This window comes from Branchiostoma floridae, chromosome 6 (assembly GCF_000003815.2).
Source record: "Branchiostoma floridae strain S238N-H82 chromosome 6, Bfl_VNyyK, whole genome shotgun sequence".
Classification (NCBI taxonomy): Eukaryota; Metazoa; Chordata; class Leptocardii; order Amphioxiformes; family Branchiostomatidae; genus Branchiostoma; species Branchiostoma floridae.
The window spans coordinates 27,760,425-27,786,450 of record NC_049984.1 but is presented as its reverse complement, the minus strand read 5'-3'; the positions used below and the strand labels follow the sequence as shown (position 1 = coordinate 27,786,450).

The 26,026-nt window shown below is 42.4% G+C and overlaps 2 protein-coding genes across 2 annotated transcripts; one reads left to right on the top strand and one right to left on the bottom strand.

Annotated features, from left to right (window-relative positions):
• Positions 1–1,138: 1,138 nt before the first annotated feature.
• On the top strand, positions 1,139–2,816 carry LOC118417287. Its single transcript, XM_035822794.1, has 3 exons — positions 1,139–1,645; positions 2,153–2,287; positions 2,654–2,816. Exons 1-3 carry the CDS (start codon positions 1,140–1,142, stop codon positions 2,814–2,816), a joined length of 804 nt encoding a protein of 267 aa, XP_035678687.1. The 5' UTR covers position 1,139.
• Positions 2,817–4,536: 1,720 nt separating this feature from the next.
• Positions 4,537–12,903, bottom strand: LOC118418277 (oocyte zinc finger protein XlCOF26-like). The gene is made up of 4 exons (XM_035824123.1): positions 12,874–12,903; positions 12,250–12,417; positions 5,316–5,411; positions 4,537–5,274 (listed from the first exon to the last, which is right to left on the bottom strand). The coding sequence occupies exons 1-4, from the start codon at positions 12,901–12,903 to the stop codon at positions 4,537–4,539; spliced, it is 1,032 nt and encodes a 343-aa protein (XP_035680016.1).
• Between the last annotated feature and the right edge of the window lie 13,123 nt (positions 12,904–26,026).

Sequence of the window (26,026 nt, the reverse complement as noted above, 5' to 3'; positions counted from 1 at the left end):
TACTTGTAGAAGACTTAAAAACCATACAAGCACTAGAGTGGGTGGTAGAGAAAGATGAACAAACAGGAAAATCTGTCATCAGAGTAAAGATGCAAGACAACCTTCCATTTCCCACCACAGCTACTGTGGGATGGAAGACACAAAAGAGCAGCACAGCTCAGGAGTCAAGTGTCATGGCCAACACTGCTGATGACGACACTTCCCTCTTACCAATGTTGGACACATTACCACTGGAGAACCCTTCAGATAATGAGAAAGGTACAAGAGGTGCAGCCTGCAGTGCTTTTGAGAAGATTTCTAATGAGTTACAGAATAGCGATGCAGACGCTGACAATGTTGACATCCAAAATGAGAAAGAGATAGAGCAGATGGACACTGATGGAGGTGTGTATGCAGAGCTTGACCAGACACAAAGAGAGGAAGTTGATTCGGAACAAACACATGAGGCAGATCAGCCCAAGCATCAACTAAGTGAATCTGAATACAGAGAAATCCTGGAACAACTGATGCATTTTGAAAAGGCCAATGTTGATGGGCGATGGAACAATCAGAATCTTGAAGACTTCAAAGGGAAATTTTCCTCTGCTGCAGTACTTGACTCTTCCTTCCGTAATGTTGAGCTGAACTGTATAGTGGAGTGTTTGAAATCAAGTGTACAACTACAAGCTTGTGAAGCAATCATGCGGAGCTGGCCCAAATACAGGAAAGTAAATGCATTGTGTGATATTCTTGCAGATGGTTCTCATGTTGAAGTGAAGAGGAGGAGGACCAGAGTAATGATGCCATTGTCTGTCCTATGTGAAAAGGTACTCCTGTCAAATCAGTACCCCAAGCAAGCACTCAATGTCTCCCTGTCAGAGTATAGATATGCTGTAAAGCAGAAAGAATGGGAAGGAACAAGTGCTATCAGCAATGATGTAAAAGTGGAAGGAACTAGTGAGCCTGCTGCATGGTTCTACAAGCCAGAATTCAGTACTGAAAGATCCCAGCTTGAGGTAAGCTGCATTGATGGGGACCACCTTATCACCAGGTGGAGAGCACATTGTGCGAGAGGCAATGTGAAAGGACTGAAAAAGGATGCATGGATCCAAGTAGCCAAGGACAGATCAACAAGCCTTAACATCAGTATGGTTGAAGACATGCTAGATGCTCAAAGTGTTCCCATCGCATGCATATTCTTTAGTAGTGAGGTTCAAGACAAGATGGTGCAGCTGGGTTTTTCTACGGAAGCCCTCTTTGTCAGACATATCAGAGAAGGCCTGATCGTGGCGCATGATCAGCCCGGCATCTCTGCCGCAGAAAGAGCAAACATGCGATTCAGACTAAGATCGTTCCTGATGCATGGAGTAAGCTTCCACACCTTTCCACCGCCAGGAAGGTACATATACAGTGCTGCGATAGGATATCCTTGGCAAATCTGGGAGGACACAGTTGCATCAATAGAAGCTCACATGATTCTCTACCCGCTCGTAAAACAAGGCAGCTACAACCAGAGGGCATTCTCCAGTTCCCTTTGCGAGCAGTTCTTCAGCGAGATGACAGGGGACGACAAGACAGGGCACTGTGGCACACTGACAGCTGTAGAGCTCACTCGACACTTCGGCACTGTCTGTGAGATACTTGCAACAAGGCTGGATCCACATCGGTTTGTTCATGGCTCATTTTATGTAGTTATATACAGTAGAAGTCAGTTAATTGTGCGACAGATTATTGCACACTTCTGTTAATTGCACAGAATCCCAAAAGCCCGTAGGCAAGGTAGATAACTTCGCTTTGTTGCACCACCCGGACAATTGCACGAAATATGCTGTCAAATGGGATGTGCAATTAAACAGCTTCTACATGTAGTATAAATTTACATGCAGATGGAGTGATTCTAATTCCCTTTTTTCACATCCTTGTGTTTCACCTTAGAAATGTTATGTTTCAGACATAATCTTCATAAAATGCTGGCTATACAATAATTCTGAATCATTTATTTCTGTCCATGAAGAGAAGAATTGTATTCAGGGTGTAGTTACATCATGAATTGTTTTTTAACATATCTTCTGCATCTCTCCTTTATATACAGCTAGAAATTGGGTTAGGGAAAAATGAAGAATCCATTATGATTCAAAATTAATATAGCAGTTGTAATCATTTGTTTCTGCAGCAAGTGGGACATGAGAACCAAAAAATCATCAGTGTACCCAGTCGTGACTGCTGATCCTGAACATGGCAGCCCCACCATGGAGATGGAGCCATGCCTTTCTCAAGACAAGAAACACATACGTGAAATCAAACCAAGGTGAGATTTTGCAGCCCAGGAAACCAACCCTCTTACATCCAGAACCTAGGTGTCCCCACTGACTCATAATAGACTATAAAAAGTTTTAAGAACCATTGTAATCAATAGCAGGTACATAACATGCATAGACGTAGGTTATACAGTCCTCAATCCATTAAAAAGGGTCACTGGCTTGTTCTTTCTTGGATGGAGTGTGGGCCCTTATTATCTGCTTGCTCATTACTGTACATGTATGTCCTGTCCAGAGCCATTGTAATGTTGAGTCCCGGGATCGGCTTGATGGGTTTGTGGCATTAATTTTCTTTTGTTAACTGGCTCAATTCTGACAAAACTAATAAAATCACATTTATACTCTACATTCTGCAGGAATCACATGTTTGACACTCCACGAACAAGGAAAAGCCATCGAAGGCATGGGCAGATTTCAGGACCGAATGAGCCATCCCGAGGAACACGTGGAGTTCGACAGCATCATCGTATTGATGAAAGCAAGATGCTACCATCAACAAGAGCTGGAATCGAAATTTAGGACCTGATATCCACACTACTGTTTAGTTTTTCTTTTCCTATGGTGTTTTACTCTGAGTGTTATCACTTAGCAATGTGCAGTATAACTGGAATGTTTGAATAGTTTCATTTGCTGTGGAACTTCAGAACTTATATCTCAAATCTTTGTAGAATGGAATGAAAATCTGAAATTTTATGTGATGTAAGTAACTTAGAAATGTATCATCATCCTAATAACGAAATCAAAAGGATATATTTCTTAAGCCCCTTCGTTATCTTAAATGATTTGCATTTTATTTGGTTACAAGGCTATGTTATGAGGAAGGATTCTGTGTTTAGATACCAATTACATGTACACTCATTACCAACTAAGGAATAGACCAGTCTTACTACCTTTTCTTGTGCTGATCATCTGACATTCCCTCAGGAATTTAATAGAACAATACAAGACAATGTTATTGATCACAAAATTTATTCTGTTTGGTTACAAATTCTGTGTTTTCCTGAGTAGGTTTTGTTAAACTCAATTGTTTTCCTGAGTAGGGTTGATTGCAAAATACAAATCCACTGCATTTGAAGATTTAGTGGTATACTCTACAATGTCATGTGCAGTGACAACTTTAGGTCTGTTTCCTTATAATTGTCACATTGTAAATACAAATGGTAAACCTTATATATGTAAAAACATTAACCACTGTTGCTTTGGAGAACAAGAAATACCAGCTCATACACAAGTTACATGTCCAACAACCCTAATATATACTTTGAAAACAGCAACAAATGACAATGCCCCCTCTTTTACAGCATTGTAATGGTAAGGCAGTATTTCTCATAGCATCGATTAGTATGTGATATGAATGTGAGGATAATTTAAACTGCAGAAATCATAGTGTACTGACATTGAAAGCCTTTTTCTGTGTTTTCCTGAGTAGGTTTGGTTAAACTCCACCAGTACTGTTATTCAGAGTACGGTTGATTACAAATCCACTACATTTGAAGATTTAGTGGTATACTGTACATGTACAGTGGACACCTATAGCATAGGGTCTGTTTCCCTATTTGTCGCAATCTAAATACAAATGGTAAACCTTACATATGTAAAAACAAACCACTGTTGCTTTAATTTCTTAAAGAACAATAAATGCTAACTACAACAGAAGTTACATGTCTAACAACCCTATATACTTTGAAAGCAACAAGAAATGCCCACTATTTTGCATAATTGTAATGCGCTCGTCACATGTATTTATATCATAGCATGATGCCAATGGTAATATGTGATATGAATGTTTGGATAATTTAAACTGCAGAATGATACGATAACTGTACTAACAGTGAAAGCCTTTTTCCATTTTTCTTTTAGTGGGCATGAAGTTATATGTTTGATAATGTTCCAGAATAAAGTCAGTGTTCAACTGTATGAATATTGGATTCTCCATGCTATTCAATGACCTGAATTTTCCATCATTGGCAGTAGGTTTAATCTTTGATTTAACATGTAACATAGTGTTGTATACGTTTTGAAATCTTTCCATGTGGAGCTGCCAAAAAGTGATAAACTTTTCAACATGAATATCCCTATAACCAGTTATATACACCAAATTGAATAAAGTCATTATAGGTAATATTACAAGATAAATGCAAAGTCAACATTCTCATAGCTCCACATGTGAATAGCTGTTGAAATGTTAGAACAACATGAAAACAAACAACTTATGAGCTAAAAGTAAAACTAGACTGTTCTAAGTGTGGATAGGTGTATGAGCTTTTAGCTCATCCTCCTGATCAAACCTATGGCCACATTTCTCACACACATACTTTGCCGGTTGGGGTTGGGTATGGGTCTTAGTATGTTTCTTTAAGACATCTTTAGACTTGAATGCCTTCCCACAGGTGTCGCACAAGAACGGCCTTACTTCGGAATGTGCCAACATGTGTCTCTTCAGGTACTGTTCACACTTAAACTCTTTCGAACAAACTGTGCACTTTGCTGGTGTTTCATCCCCTTGTGGATGCAAGTGTCTCATGTGAGTGATCAAGCCCCTTTTATACTTAAACTTCTTCTGGCATACATCACACACATGCTGAGTTTCTCCAGTGTGGACAACCTGGTGTTCTTTCAGTCTGGCGTCTGTTGGGAAGAAGTTCTCACATGTGTGGCATTTGTGTCCATCTGGGTCATGCAGTCTCCTGTGCTGTAGGAGACTGGACCTTCTTGTGTACCTGTTGCCACAGACAGTGCACACATGCTTCTTCTCCTTGTTGTGACTGGCCAGATGGTCATGAAAGTCTCTGCCATACACAAAGTTCTTGTCACAGATGGTGCAATGGAAAGCTGGAGCCTTCCCTAAACCGTGGATTCTTCGCTTGTGCTCTGCCAGGGAACTGACAGTTGAATAGTTCTTTCCAGTGCTGCAGAGGTTGCATAGTAACTGTTTTTGCGTGGTAACGTCAGCTCCTTCTTGCTCAACAGCAGAGGACTGAGATGATGAGGAAGATGACTCTGGGGTAGTGTCCTGACCATCTTTGGTACTTGAGTTGACGGCTGGAACAGGCTGCTGCTCTCCATCTTCAGCTTGTACGGGCACAAGCCTGTTCTAGCCGTCAAACTCCATGGCTGAAATGTGAATTAAAAAAAAAGGTCAGTCTTTGTCTGGAAATATACACCAAAAGCTAAACATTTAAAACATAACCTATAAACATCATACCTTATTACCTGATTTACATAAAACCATTAACGTTATACAAGGAAATAGTACACAGCATTACAATATTACAAAGATGCTAACCATGTGTGGTCTTGCTACTAAACTTTGTAACATCATCTGGAGGGAAAATGTGGGAGGGGGGCGGTCAAGTGATACAACAATCCACCTTGAAGTTTTAAAGCATGGACTATTCGGTTAGTCCTTCAAGAAAGCCATAGCAATGGTGACAGGGCAGATGCACTCATAGTACGAATATCGTACTGTCGCCTGAGTATATAAAAAAATATAAATTTCCCACACGTGGTACGTGTCGACAAATGGGGGAGGGGGGTAGCGCTAAAACTTATTATCTCTTCTGATTTTCGCCCTATGTGGGTAGTAACAATGCTTCCATAGTCTCATTTCGTGGATAAGAACCTCCCGGTGGCTAGACGATATGGATTTCGTCGACGATGTTAATTTTAATCGCTCAAAATACGGTATTTGTCAACTGTTGACATCGATAACTTTGCTATTGGAAGTCGGCATTCAACAACGGCGCTCCCTCTATCTCGACTCAATTACATGAAAAGATGATAACTTTTGGCTTCCGATGATCCAGAGATACTCTGTCACCTGATAGTCTAGGCTAGTTTACACAAAACCTCTCTTAGATGACGTTAGAAGAAGAAATTGTGGACGACCTACCTCGCCTCTGGTACCAAAAACGCTCACTGGACGGCCCTTCAGTACCGGAGTTTTCTCCCCGACCGTCGAATTTGTCTCCGCAAACCGAATTTGTCTGTGTAACCGTCGAATTTTTTCGTGTAACCGTCGAATTTTTTCGTGTAACCGTCGAATTTTTCTGTGTAACCGTCGAATTTTTCTGTGTAACCGTCGAATTTTTCTGTGTAACTGTCGAATTTGCCCTTGCAACCGTCGAATCAATCTCCGCGACCATCGAAATTGTCCCTTCGGACGGTCGAAAACGTCTTTGCAACCTATGACGTAGATTGTCCCCCGTGAATTTACAACCCCTTAGATTCCGAGATCCATCAGAACGAAATTAGACAAGCCATCTCCAAATTAAAGAATAACAAAGCGTCAGGTAACGACCTTATACTGAACGAAATGCTAAAATGCGCAGCACATATCCTTACATACCCATTAACTAAACTGTTTAATTTAATCCTTTCAACCGGGCACTTTCCCCAACAATGGCGTGAAAGCCACATTGTACCTGTACATAAAGGCGGTCAAAAAGATGACCCGAACAATTACAGGGGAATTTCTGTAATTAGCTGCCTTGCCAAATTATTTACAACAATAATGAATACTCGTCTCACCGAATATATAGATGATCACAACCTCATTTCCCCCAACCAGACTGGCTTCAGAAAGAATTTCGGAACTAACGACAACATCTTTGTTATTGACACACTGATATCAAAATACACCAACACCAACAGACGCCTCTACACCTGCTTTATAGACTTCAGAAAAGCTTTTGACTGCGTCTGGAGAGAAGGTCTACGTTACAAACTACTTAACCTGGGCATAGGCGGCAAGTTCTACAAATTGATTAAATCCATGTACTCTAATCCGATGACATGTGTTAAAACTCCTACCGGCCTTACACCACTGTTTACAACTGACAGAGGTGTAAGGCAAGGATGCAACCTCAGTCCTACTCTTTTCAGCTTATTTATAGATGATTTAGTTAAAGATTTAGATACCCCCGACTGCGACCCACCCTCCCTACACCACCTCCTCGTTTCTTGTCTACTTTACGCAGATGATGTAGTACTACTTTCAGAGTCTGAAACCGGCTTACAATGTGCCCTTGACAGGCTTCATTCCTTCTGCGAAAAATGGAAACTGCAGGTGAACCTAGAGAAAACTAAAGCCGTGATCTTTAACAAATCAGGGAGACTCCTCAAGAACATAAATTTCTTATTTGGCGTAGATAACATCGAAATCGCAAACTCCTACCCCTACCTAGGCCTGACGTTGTCCTCGTCAGGTACTTATTCCTTAGCTAAAAAGAATCTGTCTCTAAAGGCACGTAAAGCTGTATTCGGCCTCAAACCTCTCCCTCTTTCAACGATGTCCCCCAAGACTCTACTTAAGCTATTCAATACGTGTATTAAGCCCATAATGTTATATGGTAGTGAGATTTGGGGTATAGACTGTGGAAAAGATAACTGCCCAGTGGAAAATATCCAAACCCGCTTTTGTAAAAATATTCTTGGCGTGCACAGGAATTCCTGTAACTCCGCATGTAGAGCAGAACTCGGAGTCTATCCAACAGGCATAGATATAGCAATCCGCATAGTTAAGTACTGGCTACGCCTTAAACAGTTAGATTACTCTACACACCCTTTACAAATAGACGCACTACTCTGTCAACAAAATGTACCTTTAAACAATCATAAGAAAACTTGGCTCCAACATGTAAAACAAATACTTGATGATAATGGTTATTCCTATCTATGGAACTATGCTCACTCTAGAATAGACAACAAACAAATTTGTACATTGTTAAGGAAAAGACTGTCAGACGTGTATGTCCAAACCTTTTTCCAGCAATTGTCTAAAGATAACGGCAAACTAAGATTTTACAAACATATCAAAACCGAATATGCCATGGAAACCTATCTATACCAGAACGACGCTGACAAGAGATCCAATGTATGTAAGATAAGAATCAGCGCTCACTCACTAGAGATAGAAAAGGGTCGTTATAAAAAAGTGCCAGTTCAAGATAGATTGTGTAAATACTGTGCGACGGATGCAGTGGAAGATGAAATACATTTTATATGTAACTGCCCCCATTATGAGGACGAAAGAAACAACCTTTTTGACACAATCAAAACATTATTTCCAACTTTTCACCAGTTAGTAGACCTCAAAAAAACTATATTTCTGTTAAAATCACAGAACCCACTAATCATTAAAGAAGTGGGACTTTTCATCAGCCACTGCCTCCAAAGAAGAAGTCAAACCTCCCAGTAAAGAAAGTAGAAGCATGTACATAGATAGCTGACGTGTGTGTATTTAGAATAGACACTTGTTACTTTTCACTGTCTGTATCATTGCAATTAGCCTACGGGCATGGATTTGCAAATAAATATATATTAAAAAAATATATTATGTTGAAAAAACAGATTTTTATTGATATTTGTGGTTGCAGTAGGCCTTAGAAGTCAGGTGTTTTGGTGTTTTTTTACAGGCAGTGAAAAGGGGTGAAAAGGTCACGACCTATGTTTCGGTCCCGTACAATAAAATTCCGCCGAAATTTTTTTCCTTTTTTTCTCATCAAATTACACTTTAGAGGCTGGATAACCATGCCAATGTGAGTTTTTCATGTTCTAAAAGTCAGGTAGGTGATTTTTGACAGCCTCTTTCTCCCATGATTCCAATTGTTAAGAATAGGCAGCCTAAATATCGAAATTTAGCCCCCACTCAACAGTGAGAAGGACGTTGCGTCTGGTGAGTCTTTACGTGGCGGAAGATCTAGAGATAATACACATGCATGTCTTTAAACTAACTGATCTGGTCTATTTTCAACACTACTGCTCAGCTCATAGTTAGGTTGAGATTTAAAAGAATCCATGAAAATTTTAACTATACAGTATACTTGTTGATGGTGTTTGCACTAGACAAGGATCAGGCCATTTGTTGCTGGATCAGGCCATGTGTTGCTTGCTGAATATTGTACTACTGTAGTAGGCATTTGAGGGAATAATGCTGATATTATCAACGTTATAATTCCTAACGATATATGTGTATGAGGCTGACAAATGCATGCTCATTGTACTGTTTTGAGTTTTCTTGTTTAATCAGGGAAATCCGGAAAATATAGTAAGAGTCCGGAAACGATATCGCTCCAATGAAAAACATAACAAGAAATCGAGTAAACTATGTGAATAATTGACCACAGGAACTGACCTCGTGGGAACTAGAATTTCTCGATAGCGGCAATCAGTCTCCATAGTTTTGCCTATTTCTACAATTATTGAATCAAAGGAAGTCCGATAGATAGATTCGAGCTCCCCTAATAATATTAATGATCGTTTATCAACAACAATACAGAACAGGCTCTAGGTCCAGTAGATAACAATGAAGGACAGTATGTCTCCCACGAAGTCGTCGGGTGAAACTTAATTGACACCATGTGACCACCGACCACACAGTGGTGGGGAGGTTAATGCATGTAACTTTGAGTGACTAAACCTCTAAGATCCGATGTGTTTTGGGGTCTTTTGTAGGATGATGAGGTGGAGTGCCAGTTACGGCGGGTGAAGCGGGTTTGCCAGGACCCGTTTATCCATCTGTATCCGGCCAGGATGCAAACGGCCGTGAGGAGGCTGGTAAGGGCGGTCAAGGAGGCTGGCCACAAGAGGCTAGGCGGTTTAAGGAGGTGCAGAGTTTCCTTGCGGGTACAGCCGCCAGCCCGACCATAAGAAAATACGTAGCAAAAATGACAAAGGAGGAGCTCCGTTTCGCGGAGGAGGCGGAGAAAGCCCGGCGGAGCTACGACGAGCAGAGGCCATGCATATGCCCCCCACCCCGACCTGGATGCCACCGGCACCCGGCTATCATGACCAGGCATGGGGTCAAGGGCCTGTGCCTCTAGCTTTCCCAACAAATGCCTCTGGCGGAGGGTTTGGTGGGCGGCAGGGCAAGGGCCGGCCTTTCAGGCCCCCAACCCCCAAAGGGATGGCCCGAAGGGGAAATGTTTTAATTGCAATGAGCTGGGCCCAAGATAGATCCACTTTCTCGTCACCCACCCGCCTTTCTCTGTTGAAGAACACAGTCACCTCGCTCATCATGCCAACTCTGTCTCAGTCTTCAGCTCCCGTGTATCCGAAACGACAGATGACCCTAGGGACCAAAGTAAGCGACTAAAAAACACAACGGCGTACACGCCTGCAAGCCACCAGTAGTAAATAAATTGAGGACTTTGTTTATGTTTTGTCTATCAATGTTTTTGTTGTAGATTTTAGGATTTTACTGTTTTTTATCTTACCTTACAGTGCATTTTATGTTATTGTACAATTAATAAATTCTAATAATTGTAACCAGTACCCAGTTGTCTAGGAAATCGTCGGCTTACAAGCCGCAATGGCTGCTAGAATAGCGTCATGTGTGTATGGTCGCCATTTTTATTCTGTCTCAATTGACGATATGGACTGAATTAACGACGATATTTGCCGTAAATCACACGATAGACTTTAACATGCTAAGAATGTTTCGTGTGATGGTCTATGTACTTTTAGTGGTAGATTTGTCTGCGTAAAGACCCCGATTGCGTTGTTTTGTCGTCAGTAGAGTACCCGAGCTAGTCAACCTGAGCCGGTCGTGAATAAATACAGGTGCAAGTACAGGTACGCGGTGCTTGTCGCATCTACTTTTCGTCGGCTCCAGGAATCGTCAAAAAACCTGACGAAAACTAGATATCCAGGATTCGTACTTCCGGTGCCGTCAATCATGGTGATTGACAGGACAGAAAACATTATTATGCACGCCCATGTTTCCATATATGGGCCAACCTCGTGAGACCTCGACAGACTCAAGTTGCGAAAGATTAAAACCCGGAAGTGATCGCTGCCCTCCCCATGATAGGACGCCATCTGAATGATTTTAACACGTAAATAGAATGTGACGCTACACGAAAAACAACTTCAAACACGCCACACATATATAGTCGTGCGACTGTTATTATCTATCGTTGTGGACAACGGTTGTCTTTAAACATGCGTTCAGAGTATTGCGGGACACCCGCGGTACAGGATACCATTGCGGTGCGTGCATGACCCACAGTGACCTCCAGTTCAGGCCGCTTTCTGGATATCCAGGATTCGTCCTGAGCCTGTTCAAGCCGTTTTCTGGATATCCAGGATTCGTCCTGAGCCTGTTCAAGCCGTTTTCTGGATATCCAGGATTCGTCCTGAGCCTGTTCAAGCCGTTTTCTGGATATCCAGGAATCGTCCTCCTGTTCAAGCCGTTTTCTGGATATCCAGGATGTGGACCAGGCCTTGTGTGACAAAGGGACGCCATCTGGATGCTATTAACACGTTACCGTGAATGTGTCGCTATACGGAAAACAACAGTAAATTTATCCCATCTTGACTGCCATTTGTTAATTCATTACGCAAAGAGCATTTTGGGCCTGATACGTAAGTAACAATTGTAAACATCAAAATATCATTATCAACATTCGTTTAAGTTCTGTAACACTAGGAGCTGACAGAATAATTCTACATAAACCCCTTGCGCCGGAGATACAAAGATGGCGGCCTTCTGACCACGAAAACAACATGAAAATAGTTCCCGCCCTCGAAAACAGGAAGCTCCACCCCCACGCACACGTTCTGGATAAACACCGTCGTCTATCCAGGAAACGTCGTGTTTGCGACGATTTCTGGATATCCAGGAATCGTCCTTCTGCTCAGGACGTTTTCTGGATATCCAGGATTCGGCATAGTACGAAAATTAGATACTGACGAAAGTTGGATACAACAGTGCTTGTGCGGATGATACACCGGGCCGATGCGTGTCAGGCACCGCCGCCTCGATGCCAACACTCGGGGCCACCTCCCAGGACACCGTCATCCTGATGCGACAAGTACAAAATCCCCGGCGGGAGAGGCACGACTTATCCCGAGTAGCTTGGATGTTATGTAACGAGATCGGGAACTTGAGAAGTCGGGCCGAAACCCCAATCCACCCACAACAGGGCACTTTCACAGTTTGATAACGTACCATTTTTTTACAGGCAGTGGGTTTCATGTAGACAGCCTGGACCAGCTGTAGGACCTGGCCACTGAGTTTGTTGAAACTCTCATGCCCAAACCATCCAACCAAGAAGTTGATGATGCGCTGTTCCGGTTGGGGCGGAATCACCAGTACCACCTTCTGTTGTACAGAGACCTGAGGCAAACCATAAGGTGACGAAGTCTGTAACCAAATAGCTGCATTGTTGCTTGCTTTGTAGGAATTATTCTAAATTCCTATCATATATTAACATTTCTTGTCCCTTTAAGAATCATGTACCTATTACATCACAGATTAAATTCATGATGTAATATATACCAACCAATTATAACATGTAGGTAAAATTTTCTTAACTCCTTTGTGCTTGGCGTTACAATATGGTTTAAAGGTATACAATAGCTTCTTGTTCATAAGTGGTGTATACTGCACCTTTACTAAATCTGAACCTGTTATGCTTCCGTCAAAAATGAGGATGGAGATGTGTGATCGCCCTGCGACCACACCAGCATACATAGGGGAAACCCCAATCCCACCCATTGTGCACCTCTTCCTGATGGGATTGTGACGTCTCCTGGGCGGATATGGCATTTTGTACTCCAATTCGCAACTCACACAAGCTAAAGACTCCGTTGTGTCGTACATCTCGTTATAAAAACTCAACTATTTCATACTTGCCTGAATCCCTCTCTCAAAGCAAATGAAAGAAAAAGAATCAAGTCGTGCAGTGAAAGCGATTCTGCAAACAGCGACGGGGCCGTCTATACAGTGACAGGACTTGCGGAACCAGTCCATCAATGATGATGAGAGGTTGAAGCGTGGGTCCAGTACAGCATTACAGTACAAAACCATAACCGGCGGACATCAAACCAAACAATGGAGAACGTTTCTGTCCAGTTCAAACAACAAGTCATGCCTGATCAAATTCCTGGATGATGGAAGCAGCCAAGCTACCGAGAGAAACCTGGGGACAAGACGCTATAAACGAGGATGCCTGCTACGCGTTAACTTTGCTCTTGGGTTTAACTCGACACCTGCTCAGGGCTCACTCGGAGAAGTTCCACATCACAGTCCCGGGCGGTTTCTGGGCGTTCCAACAAGAGCTGGACAACTTGTCGCGGCAGGGCCACTGGTGCTCGGATCTATTAAAACTGTATCTAGACTGTAATCCAAACTGTACAAAGCATCAATACCCATTCAGCCAAGAGCCCATGCTGCAGCCGGATTTATATAAAAACGCAGATGTAAGATAATTGAATTTGTTTATAATGTCCTTTTGATTTTTTTCCAAATAAGTCAAAGCGAAGCATAACGTTAGTTGTGTAAGGTATGTAAAGCAATGAGAATAAGTGTACATGTACATGTACTTCTCTAGTACTGTTCTTCGTTACCTTAATTTCTCTAACAATCTTTGCTGCACGGGCACCTGTCATCAATTAATTCCTTCTTTCCCAGCTTTGTGTGAAGTACTATTGAAATGGTGCAGAATTGCTAAAATCCAGCACCGTCAGTGACTTACAGGCAAACACCTGTGTGCCCACGATAATCACTGCATTTTAAGCAAATTGGGTGTTGGTGTGTGGGAAGGGAGGGGGAATTATGTACTGTGAATGTCTGTTGATAGAAATATTGACTTTTTATAAATCACTAATATGTTCAACCCGAGCGGTAATAATCAATGTCCTTTACCTTTTTTTTTCAATCCAACAGGTCCTTGGAACAAAAGGTTGTACTTGGCTGGCCATAGTACCACATTTTGATTTTATTGGAGGAATGGTGGTAGATTATATGCACGGCGCACTGCTTGGAGTGACAAAACTACTAATTCGATAAATGCTACCTTCTTCAGTGGAACTATTTTCTGGCGGCACTTGTGTACATCCTGTCTAAGTAGGGTATTCGGTGGCGTGGGGTAGCGAGGCTCACAAAGGGTTTGTCAAAACGGAGTGGTTGTGGATATTAGTACTCTCCAAGGAGAGGTTGAGTAGATATAGTAGTGGTCGAAAAAAATACGAGTAGTGCCGGTGTGATTTTTCCAACTACTACTATATCTACGCGACTCAACCTCTGCTTGGAGAGTAGATGTTAGGATAACACAGAAAATGCAAACTTTTTTTCGTGACTTTCAGTTACCCCAAACAACGTAATCATAACACAGCTAATACTGAAAAATGAAGACCTTTAATTTTGCCGCACGTGGCTAAGGAGGTTCTGTTCCGTAAGGCGTAGGCGGCCTTTTTAATTTGCCGTAATTCGTAGGGAAACTTTTAGGGTAGGGTCGTAGGGTCAGCTGTTTTCGAGGACAGCGTAGTGAGCATGTGCGCCAGCTCAGGGACAAGTCATAATAGTCTCGGGCTGAAGGAGTGTAGCAGTGATGGTACGATAGATGTCTTAGTATTAAAACCATTCGCTCACTCGGAGGTTTTATGAGGTGGTTATAGCAAAGGACCAGGTGTTATGACACCATGTACACCTCGGGGCGGGTCATTAACCCTTAATTAACTCCATTTGGATATCATCTCCTCGCGCATCAATTTTCCTCCGTTTCTAAAAAAAGTTGAACAAAAACAAGCACGCAAAAATATTTAGGTGTTATCAATATTTCCATGTGTGACACATAAGTTGAAAGGTTTAAGTCCCGAAAAATGCATTACAGAACAAAAAAAATATTAAAGATTATTGTGTTGTACACACTGGAAAGTGCACATAGCACAATGGCCCAGTATAGAATAGTAGACACTTGAATGAAAAGAACTTCTAAGAAAGATAAGGGTAGTCTGTTTGCTTATTTGCCTTTGTCTCGATTTTTTTTTCAACTTTTATTCAGTAATTTTATCTGTTTGGTATTCTTAGTCACGGTCAAGGAGTGGATGGTGATGTTGAGCACTGGTGGCACAAGCGAGAACCCACAGATTGTCGTCAAGCATGTCGGGTCAGAGCAGACTTTCAAAGGTAATACAAACTGTTCTACATCTAATATCATCTGTCAAACAAAACCGACATTTCTGTATATGTCACCCATAAGTTCACCATAAGATAAAAATCATTAAGGCAACTTACGGTCCGGTGTCTTTTAACACATAGTGTCATCAAAGAAACGAAGGGGAAGGAAACGTAAAGCGACAACGTAGGAGAATGAAGCTCAAAAAGTAGGGCCTCACATAGTCATAAGCGACCAATGACTTCAACTTTTGCCACTTTTACATAACTTAAATAGCCAGCATTTACTTAAGGAAAGAGACAACAGTGTCCCAAAAACTACCATTACTGTACAAAGATATATACTCGTGAATATGATTTTGAATATAACTTGAAATTACTAGATGAGTCATGATGAAGAGCAGGTACTGAGATATGTTGCAGGGTATATCCCTCATGCACTAATGAAGCCCTATCAGAATTGCAACAAGATTGCCAAACCGTATACTTCCATTTTGGCCCAATAGAAGATTCCAGGTACCAACCAGGCAGACAAGTATTTTCTGGATTACACAGAAAGTTGGTTTAACAGTCATTCGTGGGGGCTGTTTCTTGTTACCGACCTGGTAACAGTTCTTCCGCCCAGTGGAAAAGGTTGTTAAACCTATTGCTAACACTCAGCAGCTACAACAGGGTATACCGGCAGGAATACGTAATGAGATAATCAACACACGTTGAAACTCGATTCTAAAGATGACTTATCTTTTTTTTCTAGCGCCATGCTGCGAGGAATCCGTCTGAAGCCTACAACCGAGCTTAGGCTGGAGGTCAGCTGGGGGTACCTCATAGGGACGGCTGTCCGGGTTTATGTCTATCACGTAACCTACAACCGAACTTAGGCTGGAGATCAGCTCCGAGTACCCCATAGGGACGGCTGTCCGGGTTTATGTCTACCAGGTAACTATAACTTTAACAGCCTGAATTGTAGGAAATAACTTTTCAAATAATAAATGATGTTGACACAATGTGTTGGTTTATCCTGACTAGAATTTAGTCTTACGTGTATTCTTCTGGTTTATTTGCACAGGGCCAGGATTGAAGCTAGCCGCACAACTACACAGGGCCAGGACTGAAGCTAGCCGCACAACTACACAACTAGCCGCGTTTCAGTATTAAATAAAAACTTTGAAAACTAGCTTTTGTTCTGCGCTGTGTCTTTTATTCCCATTATTTACCACACTTGTAAAAAGGCGATGTTCAAACCGTATACAACTCTTATGACCAAAAACTTTCTCAGAAGGACAACTGTGGCTATTTATATCACACAAAAATAGGAAAACGACGTTTAAACCGTATAAAACTGTGCTAAAACGGAAGGAAATCTTGGTCAGGCAAAGAGATGTATCAAGTCACATGTGATAATAGCTAAACGAAACTTTAGTATCTATGGTAAAACTTAGGCCCTGTGTACGCGATCTGACCCAGCAGATCGGTACTGGATACAGTTAACGTATGAGTTCGTACGTCTACTTAGTAGCAAAGGCCTGTGAGACGTATGTTGCACATACGTCGGCTAAACCATGAACAAGAAAGTATCATGTTCTAAGCTTGCAACAGGTACAATGTGCTGAACGTTTTGGAATTAATTTATGATGCCCTTTATTCTTATTCGCACACCAAATCGCCGCTTGTGGTAACGTTGATTTGATGTGGCACATAACCATGTTTGAGTGAGAATGGGATTTGGGGAACACGTACTTACTGGGACGGACAGGGTGTACGTACCGCATAAAACAGCGTTTAAGCATACATATATGTATCTCAATGTTGCTATGATGACATTGCAGTGAACTATGCTCTCCTTGTCTAAACAGAGCCTCAACAGTCCGAATAATGTGAGGTGGGGCAATGTGTGCCTCGTCGACCTGAGCGCAGCAGAGCAAATCCGCGAGTCGTAAGTGTGACATAAAATTGTCTCTGTGTCTGACTGAGTCGAATTTACAGTATCATTGTCAAATTATATACATTTCCCTAGAAAAACGAGACAATGCCATATTTTCTTGAAGCAGCACACTGTTATTCTCATAATGTTCCATAATCAGATATTAGCAACTCGTGTAGTTTGACTGTGTTCTATGTATTGTTTACACATGTCGCGCCTATTCTTCTTAGGTATGCTAGATTACATATTTGAAACTCCATTGTAAGAAGAATCATCATTTCCTTAAACGTAGTTACCCTGCTGCTTGAGATGCAGCCACGGCATGCAGACGTCGAAGTGGATGTGTACCACTGGATCTGGATGTAAGAGGTAACCATAGCTATTCATTGTACAGACATGATGAATGATGTAAAATTCAGTCAATGTATTTTAGGTCCTGACTAGAATTTACAGTGACAGTTAATTTTATGTTCCTTTACACAGGACTAAATCAGGAGCAGCCCCAGTTACAGTATCAAGGTGTAAATTACGCCGACTCAAGAAACATCGTAATCCAACTTATACAGTCTCAAGCCTGATGTATTCTTTATACTAGAACATTTCATACAGCAGTAACTGGTTTATGTTATATAGCTTGGAAAAACAAACATACACAGAAAAAAAGTACTAGTAAACATATCAAACAAGAATATATGTACATAGCACATATCAACATATTATCATGAAAGCATTCTTTCCTTTTTCTAGGACGTGGACCTGTACATCCTTGACCGTCCAGTGCTGAGGATAGCCAGATGGGCCAGAAATGACCTCTTGGTCTTACAGGATGGCCAGGAACCTGGGGCAGACCACAGAGGGTTTCGCCATGCTGCATACAGACAGTGGGTGTTGTGGTACTATGGCCGACTAGGGGAGGGGAACGGGGTAGTTATACCTAGTTGTGTTGTCTGGAGGATCAGAGACACGTTTCCTGATACACTTCGGAATTACACAGGTTACAACATTTTGTTTCAAAACAACACATCACGACTGTAATGTTTTATATGGATAAAGTGGCTAGTTGACTTGATCTTAAATTATAGTTTAAACTCCACAATTTCTAAGTCGTGTGATAAAGGGGAGCCAGGGGTACTGATGAAGCCAGTTGAATCAGGTAAATTGATCAATTCATGAAACTCTTGTTGTATTTTACAGCAGAATGAGTTGAACGGATTTTAGGAAAGAAGAAAAATTGTTTTGATGAGGGAGTACAGATCTTTTTTCTGGTATGTATAGAAACCCCCTGTCCAAACTGAATAGATTTTCCGTTGGGGTTACTCCAGGACGTTCTGATCTCCAGAGACAGGTTCAAGACTTGAGGAACAGACCGTCCCTCACAGAGGGACTTTTGAAAGAGATATTCCTCTACTGTTCTTTCCACCGACGCTCTTTATTTGTATCAGACAATGTAATGGCACTTATCGATAATTTGGTTTCGGTGGCGAGGAGGGGCGGGCATGTCAGAGCAAAGGACTTTGAATCATTAGCAGAGGAGGAAGTCGCTTATAAATCAGACCCCAACCTTCTCTGCAGCCTAGCTGCGAAGTGCTTTGGTTCCACGACCAAAGTCCAAGCTGCTACTAAGGTGCAATCAGGTGTAAAAGCTTACTATGCAGCACACCCCGACCTTGCTTCAGTTGCCCCTCCCTCCTCCGCCGCGAGGGAGCACCACCCTCCCCCTAAGAGGCCTGATTACAGAAATGTTAAAAAGGGCTGGTCTAAACTGGGGAGAGCTGGGATCAGTGTGCGAAATGTTCGAGATGCTGGAGCAGGCCCACTACCAGGACGCGGTAAAGCACGCCTTAGACCAAGTCTTAGACCAAGATTTGGCAACAACAAAAAAACGTCGGAACTGAATAGGGCACTGATTATCCCCGCGCTCCAGGGATTGGGGGAAAATCCATTCCAGACCATGTTGAGAGACCTGGGGCCAATGGATGGTAAACTGGATGTGTTGGTGGCACGCAAAGAGAAAGTGGTGACGCGGGCATGTCGAAAATGCCATGTCCTGGAAATTTAGTGCTTTCAAAGATTCATTTGGTTGAGAATTGTTCGATACCTTAAATGATGTATGCTGCTATAACTTAAAAAATTATTGAAATCTGTGCAAATAATAATTACAGGTCACACGTGGAGTTGCTGCCCGGGAGGCCAGGGCAAGCCCGTGGATAGCTGTGGGGATTAAACCATATTTTAAAGAACGGACTGGAAATAGCAACCAATAGTAGAGTAGCCAGCGTAACCTCTGTTACGTTGTTTGAACCTTTAGTCGCTGCTTAGGACCCTGGGTTAGTACATAGGCGGTAGGCCAAGGAATTGTCTTTGATTCGCCCGTACACCGTATCGCTGAGCATTGCCGGGGTTGGGGATTACCCGAAGGTCGGGGAAGTCGGCGAAGCCGACCAATCGGCGCAGGAGTTTTTCCACCCGAAGGTCGGCTAAGCCGACCAATCGGCGTAGCCGATTTAGAGCGCGGCGAAGCCGCGCGGCGAGCGAAGCGAGCTAGGTGGGAAAGGCCTTTTCCACTATCGCCGTTTTCTGCAAAATTCTAATATCTAAGTCAAAACTTTCAAGTGAATTATGTTCGTCGAGTTATTTGGAGGCCATTTAACGTACAAAGAGCACATATTAGTCATTTCAAATTAAAATAAACGCCATTGAATTTTAGCCGATTTCCGGGTCACTGCGTTACCAGCAGTACGGCGGCGGCCACACCACGTCGTCGTAAAAAAACGCATCGGTAGCTAGTATATTTACCAAAACGCTGGCACTAACCACATGTAATCGTTATAATCATTGATGCATTATTCATTATTCTCGGTCAATACTTAAATAATCGCTAAAATGCCATCTGTTTCACGAGATCTGTATTCCTAAGGAAGTTGGTATTCCTATCTCAGTTCTTACTTTCGGGTTGGCGACGTTACCGATCACGAAAATCAGACGAAAGCAGTGGAAAAAACACGGTCAAAACGTATCTGCAGTGCAGCGTAGCTTTTGTCAGCGTGTTGAAACCCTCAAACTTCTCAAATAGTACCACGGAAACCGACAAGGCGCCTAAACGGGCCCGCCGTACGATCCCACACCACAACACAGATGATCGAAAACACCGGAAGTGGTAACGCACATCAGGGAGATCGGTTGCTTACCCATCCAACATTTAAAGTTAGGGGAAAGGCGGCGCAAAGGATGACGGGAAATACTCGCACTAAGAAGATAGTAATCTTTGACGGGAGCATCTGAGGAGGCATTTCCGGATTGGCGGTACACGGCGGACTACCGTGGCAAACAGCGCGGCGGGGTTCCTGTTACTCAACAAAAAACACAATTCCGAGGCCTATTGCCCATGGTTAGTACACGCATAACCTGTAGTAGCCATGTTAGTAACGGTACTCCTGTAATAAGCACATTCCTGTAATTGTAACTTGACAATCGAAGATACACTTGTGTAGACCTTGTATAGACCATTGTATAGCATTGTGTGCACTGTGATTCTAGTGTAGCAATGATCAATACAACACGACACTGACGAGAGCAATCAAATTCGGCTTGGCGTCCTTTCTTATATCTAGTATGTGACGCTCGCAGCAAAGAACAACATCTTGGATCAGGCGGCAGGTGAGCTGGAATCCCGTAATAGGGACATTATAAAAATATCATATTAGCGGACAAGGCCTCCTGGTCTGCTGTCCGCCTATTTCATTCTAATAACGCCATTTCCTTCTCCAGCAATGAGGAGGAACAGCGCAGGTACAATAGGCCTTTCTCCTCCTCTACTGCGACCAATAGCGGTCAGAATCATTCATTTCGCCCCCAACAGGGTTCCAGCCTCGGTTGCTACACCGTGGCGCCGAAGGACACTTCGACAAAGATTGCGCGAAGTTCAGGCAGAACAGGTAGTTCTCTTGTCGCGTATCATTTACCACCTGGCGCCACCATCTACCATCCTCTATCACAGGCAGTAACAGTTGATGTTGAAGTGACAAGTGGGGTTGCAGGAGAGCAGCTTGAGGCATTCACGTTTACTTGCAGCAAGATTGCACAGCTGACAGCGTCACCAGAAAAGGTAGGAGCCAAGTATGATGAGTTGGTGTCTGCCTTTAAGAACACCATGGAAGATGACGCCGGAAGTCAGAAGCGCTTCAACCAGATTGTTAAAGAGTATAGACAAGAAATACTTCCAGATGTGCATGAGAACTGGGAGACTGACCACACAGCAACTGGACAGTTTGTCAAAAATGAATCATATGTATTGCAATGCACAAATTGGATTTGCAACATATGCAGATACAGCCCTTACTGAGCTGGAAACAAAAGTGTGGCGGCAAAGGGATGGGCCGCTGGGCGTGGCGGATCTTCGCGAGTTCCAAGACAAGAGTGGAAAGTACACTTGGCCCCTGAAAGACTTCCGGGATAGTTTTCGCTGTAAGTTGTAACAAAACGGATATCCAAGACGAGAGTTATAAAAGAAGCCCTCAATGACATGTCAAAGGGGCTTCCAAAGTTGTACAAATTTATATCCGCTCCTGGTTGTCGGAAAACTTGTCAAGATTCATTTGTAAATTGTAAGTATGGCAATGAGCCAATTGCACGTTGTTTGTATTAAAATATGGAACGAGCTATAGTGACCGTGATCTCACCCAGTACGAAAGCTAGCGCTAGTTTACGATCAGGAAAGATGTTTACGTTGTAATCACTTCGTAGAAGAACGTTTCGACAAAAAATTCTGATGACCACTGCTGATGACCGCCATTTTTAATAGTCCTGACACTGATTACTCTCTCACTTCTATTTCATTCTTACTCGTGCCACTAGGTCAGACGGGCATTTCATGGACATTGTAGGAAAGCTGCGGCCGTCCTTCCTGACTTTTCACAAGGCCACGGAGTCAACGCCTGCGGACAAGTTCCACAAGAAGCAAAAAAAGTGGCACCAGGAAGCCCTTAAAATCATTTTTAAAAAATGGTCGAGGTAAATTTAAAAAAAAAATGATAAATGATAGTCGACTAATGTATAAAATCTATTCACAACAAGATGATATCTTTCACATTAGCGATAATTACATGGATATATTAACACCTATTTGACGTCTTGTCTGTGTGAATATCTTACAGAATCCGGCAGAGGTGACCAAAGCGAAGTTTGCCACGCACATCGAGGTGGCAGTCGCCACACCTGACGTTTTCGCCCTTGTCAATGAGGTGGCTGAGAAATACAAGATGGGTGGCATTGTGGGCAGTGGCCACAAGACAGTGGTCAAACAAGCCCTGTTGAATACACTGTTTAGTAATTTAAAAAAAAGGAGAATTCAGTTTCCATGATGGAGGATACCAAAAACTTATACAGCTGATCCAGTATTCCTTGAATCATGTGTATGGAAAGCATACGGTATACTGACATTATAGAAGAGGTGTGTTTGTTCCTCTTCAAAGACTGGTGTACTGTGTCTGTCTGATACATAGTCAATTTTTGTTAACTTTGTAATAATAATGTTATTTCCCATTTGTAGGAAGACCCTCACGTCTCACCCTCAACGTCTTGACAGGTAGGTGTACGGGCATCGACTCCAGAAACTCCTTTGGATTTGAGGAGTGATTCCAGATACGCAGATTAAAGAACTAGTGTTTATGTGATTTCCCCATTCAATTTTCAGCCCACGTTTTTGTGTCTAATATTCTACATAGAGACTTTGCTACTTAAGGATTTGCCGTTTTAGTTGTGATGCTATATACACGTTTTGTTGTGTTACGGTATAAGAGTTTTGTAGTAAAATACGTCTCTATCCTATTGAAATTTTGTCGGCGTTTAGAAACTATCTTGTTACTATTTACGATGTTATGTAAAAATATGGTGGCTGCAATGAAAACGGACAAGTTTCCGAATGGGTTGCGGGACCAAAGACAGAAGCTCTAGTGGTACTTGAATGGTGTCCACACCAAGAAGAGGGAGGCAAGCCATCTACTTCTTATATTCATGATACCGTATTTTAGCGCAACATTTTCTTGCCAGCATTAAGTTTAAATATGAAAAAATGGGTATCAATTAGAAACGCCTCAGCCAGTCGTTCGTGACCTTGTCACACCAGTCCAACCTCACCCGTTACGTTATCTCCTTAAGATATACAACGCCTGGTGCGAGTTGTAGTAGAAACGAGTCTACTGTGTATAGGATGGAGCGACGGGTGGACTGAGGCAAGGTGCACAGCTCCCTTGATTATCCCTCATATAGCTCATCACAACTCTCCATCATCATAGATAGGATGGATCAGGACAAGACCTCCATCCCACACTTTGTTCTGAAAACAAAGGTACGTCTACGTTCCAATTTCTAGTCAGTAAATTGTCGGAATGGGACACATTCAAGTCATTTACAAGATAATCTAATATTGCTTTCAATGTCTTGCTGACAACTAAAATTTCGTCATTTCAGGTAAAGCCAGGGCAGCTTGTAGCTGTTGCCTACGGACCACGGCCCTGCTTCTTCCATGTTGGTAGTATACTAGGTGCCAACACTGATGATAAGAGAGAGGAATTCGAAAAAAGCAAAACGCTGATCCTGATCCCTACTTGTGTCATAACTGTGGACATTTCAATGATCAGCCATCCCCACAGTTGGAGTGTAGTCAGGACTAGTTTGACTGAGGTACATAATGTATGCAAGTTTCTTCAATGATGATATGTTTAGCAGTCTTGTGGTCCGCCTTTTCACTGGGCTGGATAATAAGTACAGTTTGTGGTTTGGGAGAGGGCTCGCATCCCCTCCCAGTATAACTTCTGCCACATCCATATGTTGCCGTTGGTTTTATATGTTTGATGTGTACTGCTGCCACTTGTTACCCTGTGATTTTATAAATGTGTCAACTGTATTACTGTGTAACTACGCTGACTAGCTAGAACTTATTCTCAAATCTGTCAGCTTTATTACTGTGTAACTACACCAGCTAGAACTTATTCTAAAAGACATTATGATTAGAGTTGCAAGATACTGACATTGATTTTGTGCTGTTTGTTGTATTTTCTTGCTGACAAACTCAGCTTTCTTCAGTCAAATATGATTTACCATTGAATAAATTGTTTTCTTGCCTTCAAACAAATACCGAGTCTTGCTGTACTGCGTAATTCATAACAGTAATAGTCAATACGTTCAATTGCAGATCATGAGAAAATTTGACAAGGAACGGCACCTTCTTGACATAGTTGACCAATCATATTGGAACATGAGGTGTCTTAAAGTCACCTGGTTGCAAAGACCCAATCGTACTCTAGGCTACCAGGCTACACATTGTGGAAAGCCTGTACAAGCGTGGCATCCAACAGTGTTTGACACAGAAGGTCCTGCAAGTTTTCTACCTATTCGGAGAATTGAGTCTAAGTTTGTCAAATCTCCTGACCGAATTCAATATCAAATACAGGGCTAGTCGATTACGGGTGGACGGGAGTTCAACAAAGTTGCTGTTTTGCTACCAGGCACCCTGGCAACAGAGGCTGCTCAAAGTGCCGACCACCTTCAAAACGACCGAAACTGTAAAAAAAACATAAATACCGTCAACTCTCATAGTTCTTTCGGATTCCATTATAAAATAAACCACCACATTAGAAAATATTCACAAACTGTAAGACACAATGCTATCTCTCAATTGATGCAAACGAAGCATGTGATAGTGTATTGGACTACTAGTATTGGACCTTCTAGGCAAAACTTTACATGACTAAAAAGGAGAATAATGGTGAAAGCAGCATTGATGACAATTTGGCTGCCCTTCGTTTGGTACGTGTACCCTCCAAAGCAGATGGAAGCTGGCTGCTTATGTCCGTCAGTTTTCAGCTCCTGCAGCTTCTAGGAGAAGAGAAAATTGGTACAAAGGTCTACTGCCACTTGTCCTCACTTTTTCTAGACATGTCCATCACTGCAGTCTTTAAGTGCCATCAATCAGGGGAATTTGGCCATACGCCTACGAGCCGCCATGGTTGACGAATGGCTTAACAATGAAGATATCAGGTAGGGTCTTTGAATATTGTAATTTCTGAACATGTCGATTACCATTTCGTTTTATATAAATTTACCCTTGTGTATCATGTTTTGAAATAGCTCTTCTTGACATTATTTACAGTGATGTCATCGCAGATACCCCGTAGCGACCAACCCGCCAAGATGTGCCACTGTATGGACGGATAGCAAAACGCCAGTTAAACATTCGTACGTAACCTCCCAACTTAGGGCCTTATAATATCTAAAAGTATTATGACAAACGTGTACAATTCAATGGTCATGTCAGGGCACGCCACTGGTTCCCGCCCGCCGGGTTTGGAGGGCAGCCACTGGCCGACAGGAGGGACCAGAGCTTCGACCCGCGGCGGGACATGCCGTCGGAACCCCGCCGGGTTTGGAGGGCAGCACGCGGGGTCCAAATACTGGAGCCCATCGACATCGTTTGTCGAATTAGGCCAAGGAAAATGTGCCGAGAACTAGCACGCCATCACCAGCAAGAGGTAATAGTGCCGAGATTCTATGATATTTTAGCCAAAATAGAGACTATTATACACTGAGTAGAGGTGCGGAACTGTTGGTTTATTTTAAGTCGTGTTTTCTTGAATGTCTTCTCATGTTCGCCCTGCTCCGTTAGTCCATACTTATGTCCATGTGCATATGGTTACAGTTTGTTATGGCTGTTTCTATTTTAGACCCGGTACAGAACCCCATTCCACCAGGTGAGTGGCTGAAGAAGGACGATAAGAACAGGGATAAATTAAACGTAAGTACTTGTAACTTTCAAACTTCAAGTTTTAGTTAAGAGTTACTGTCAAGCATTCAAAGCTAAGTAGTCCGGGTCTGGCGAATGGTAAATTAGATATTCAAAATTCAGCATAG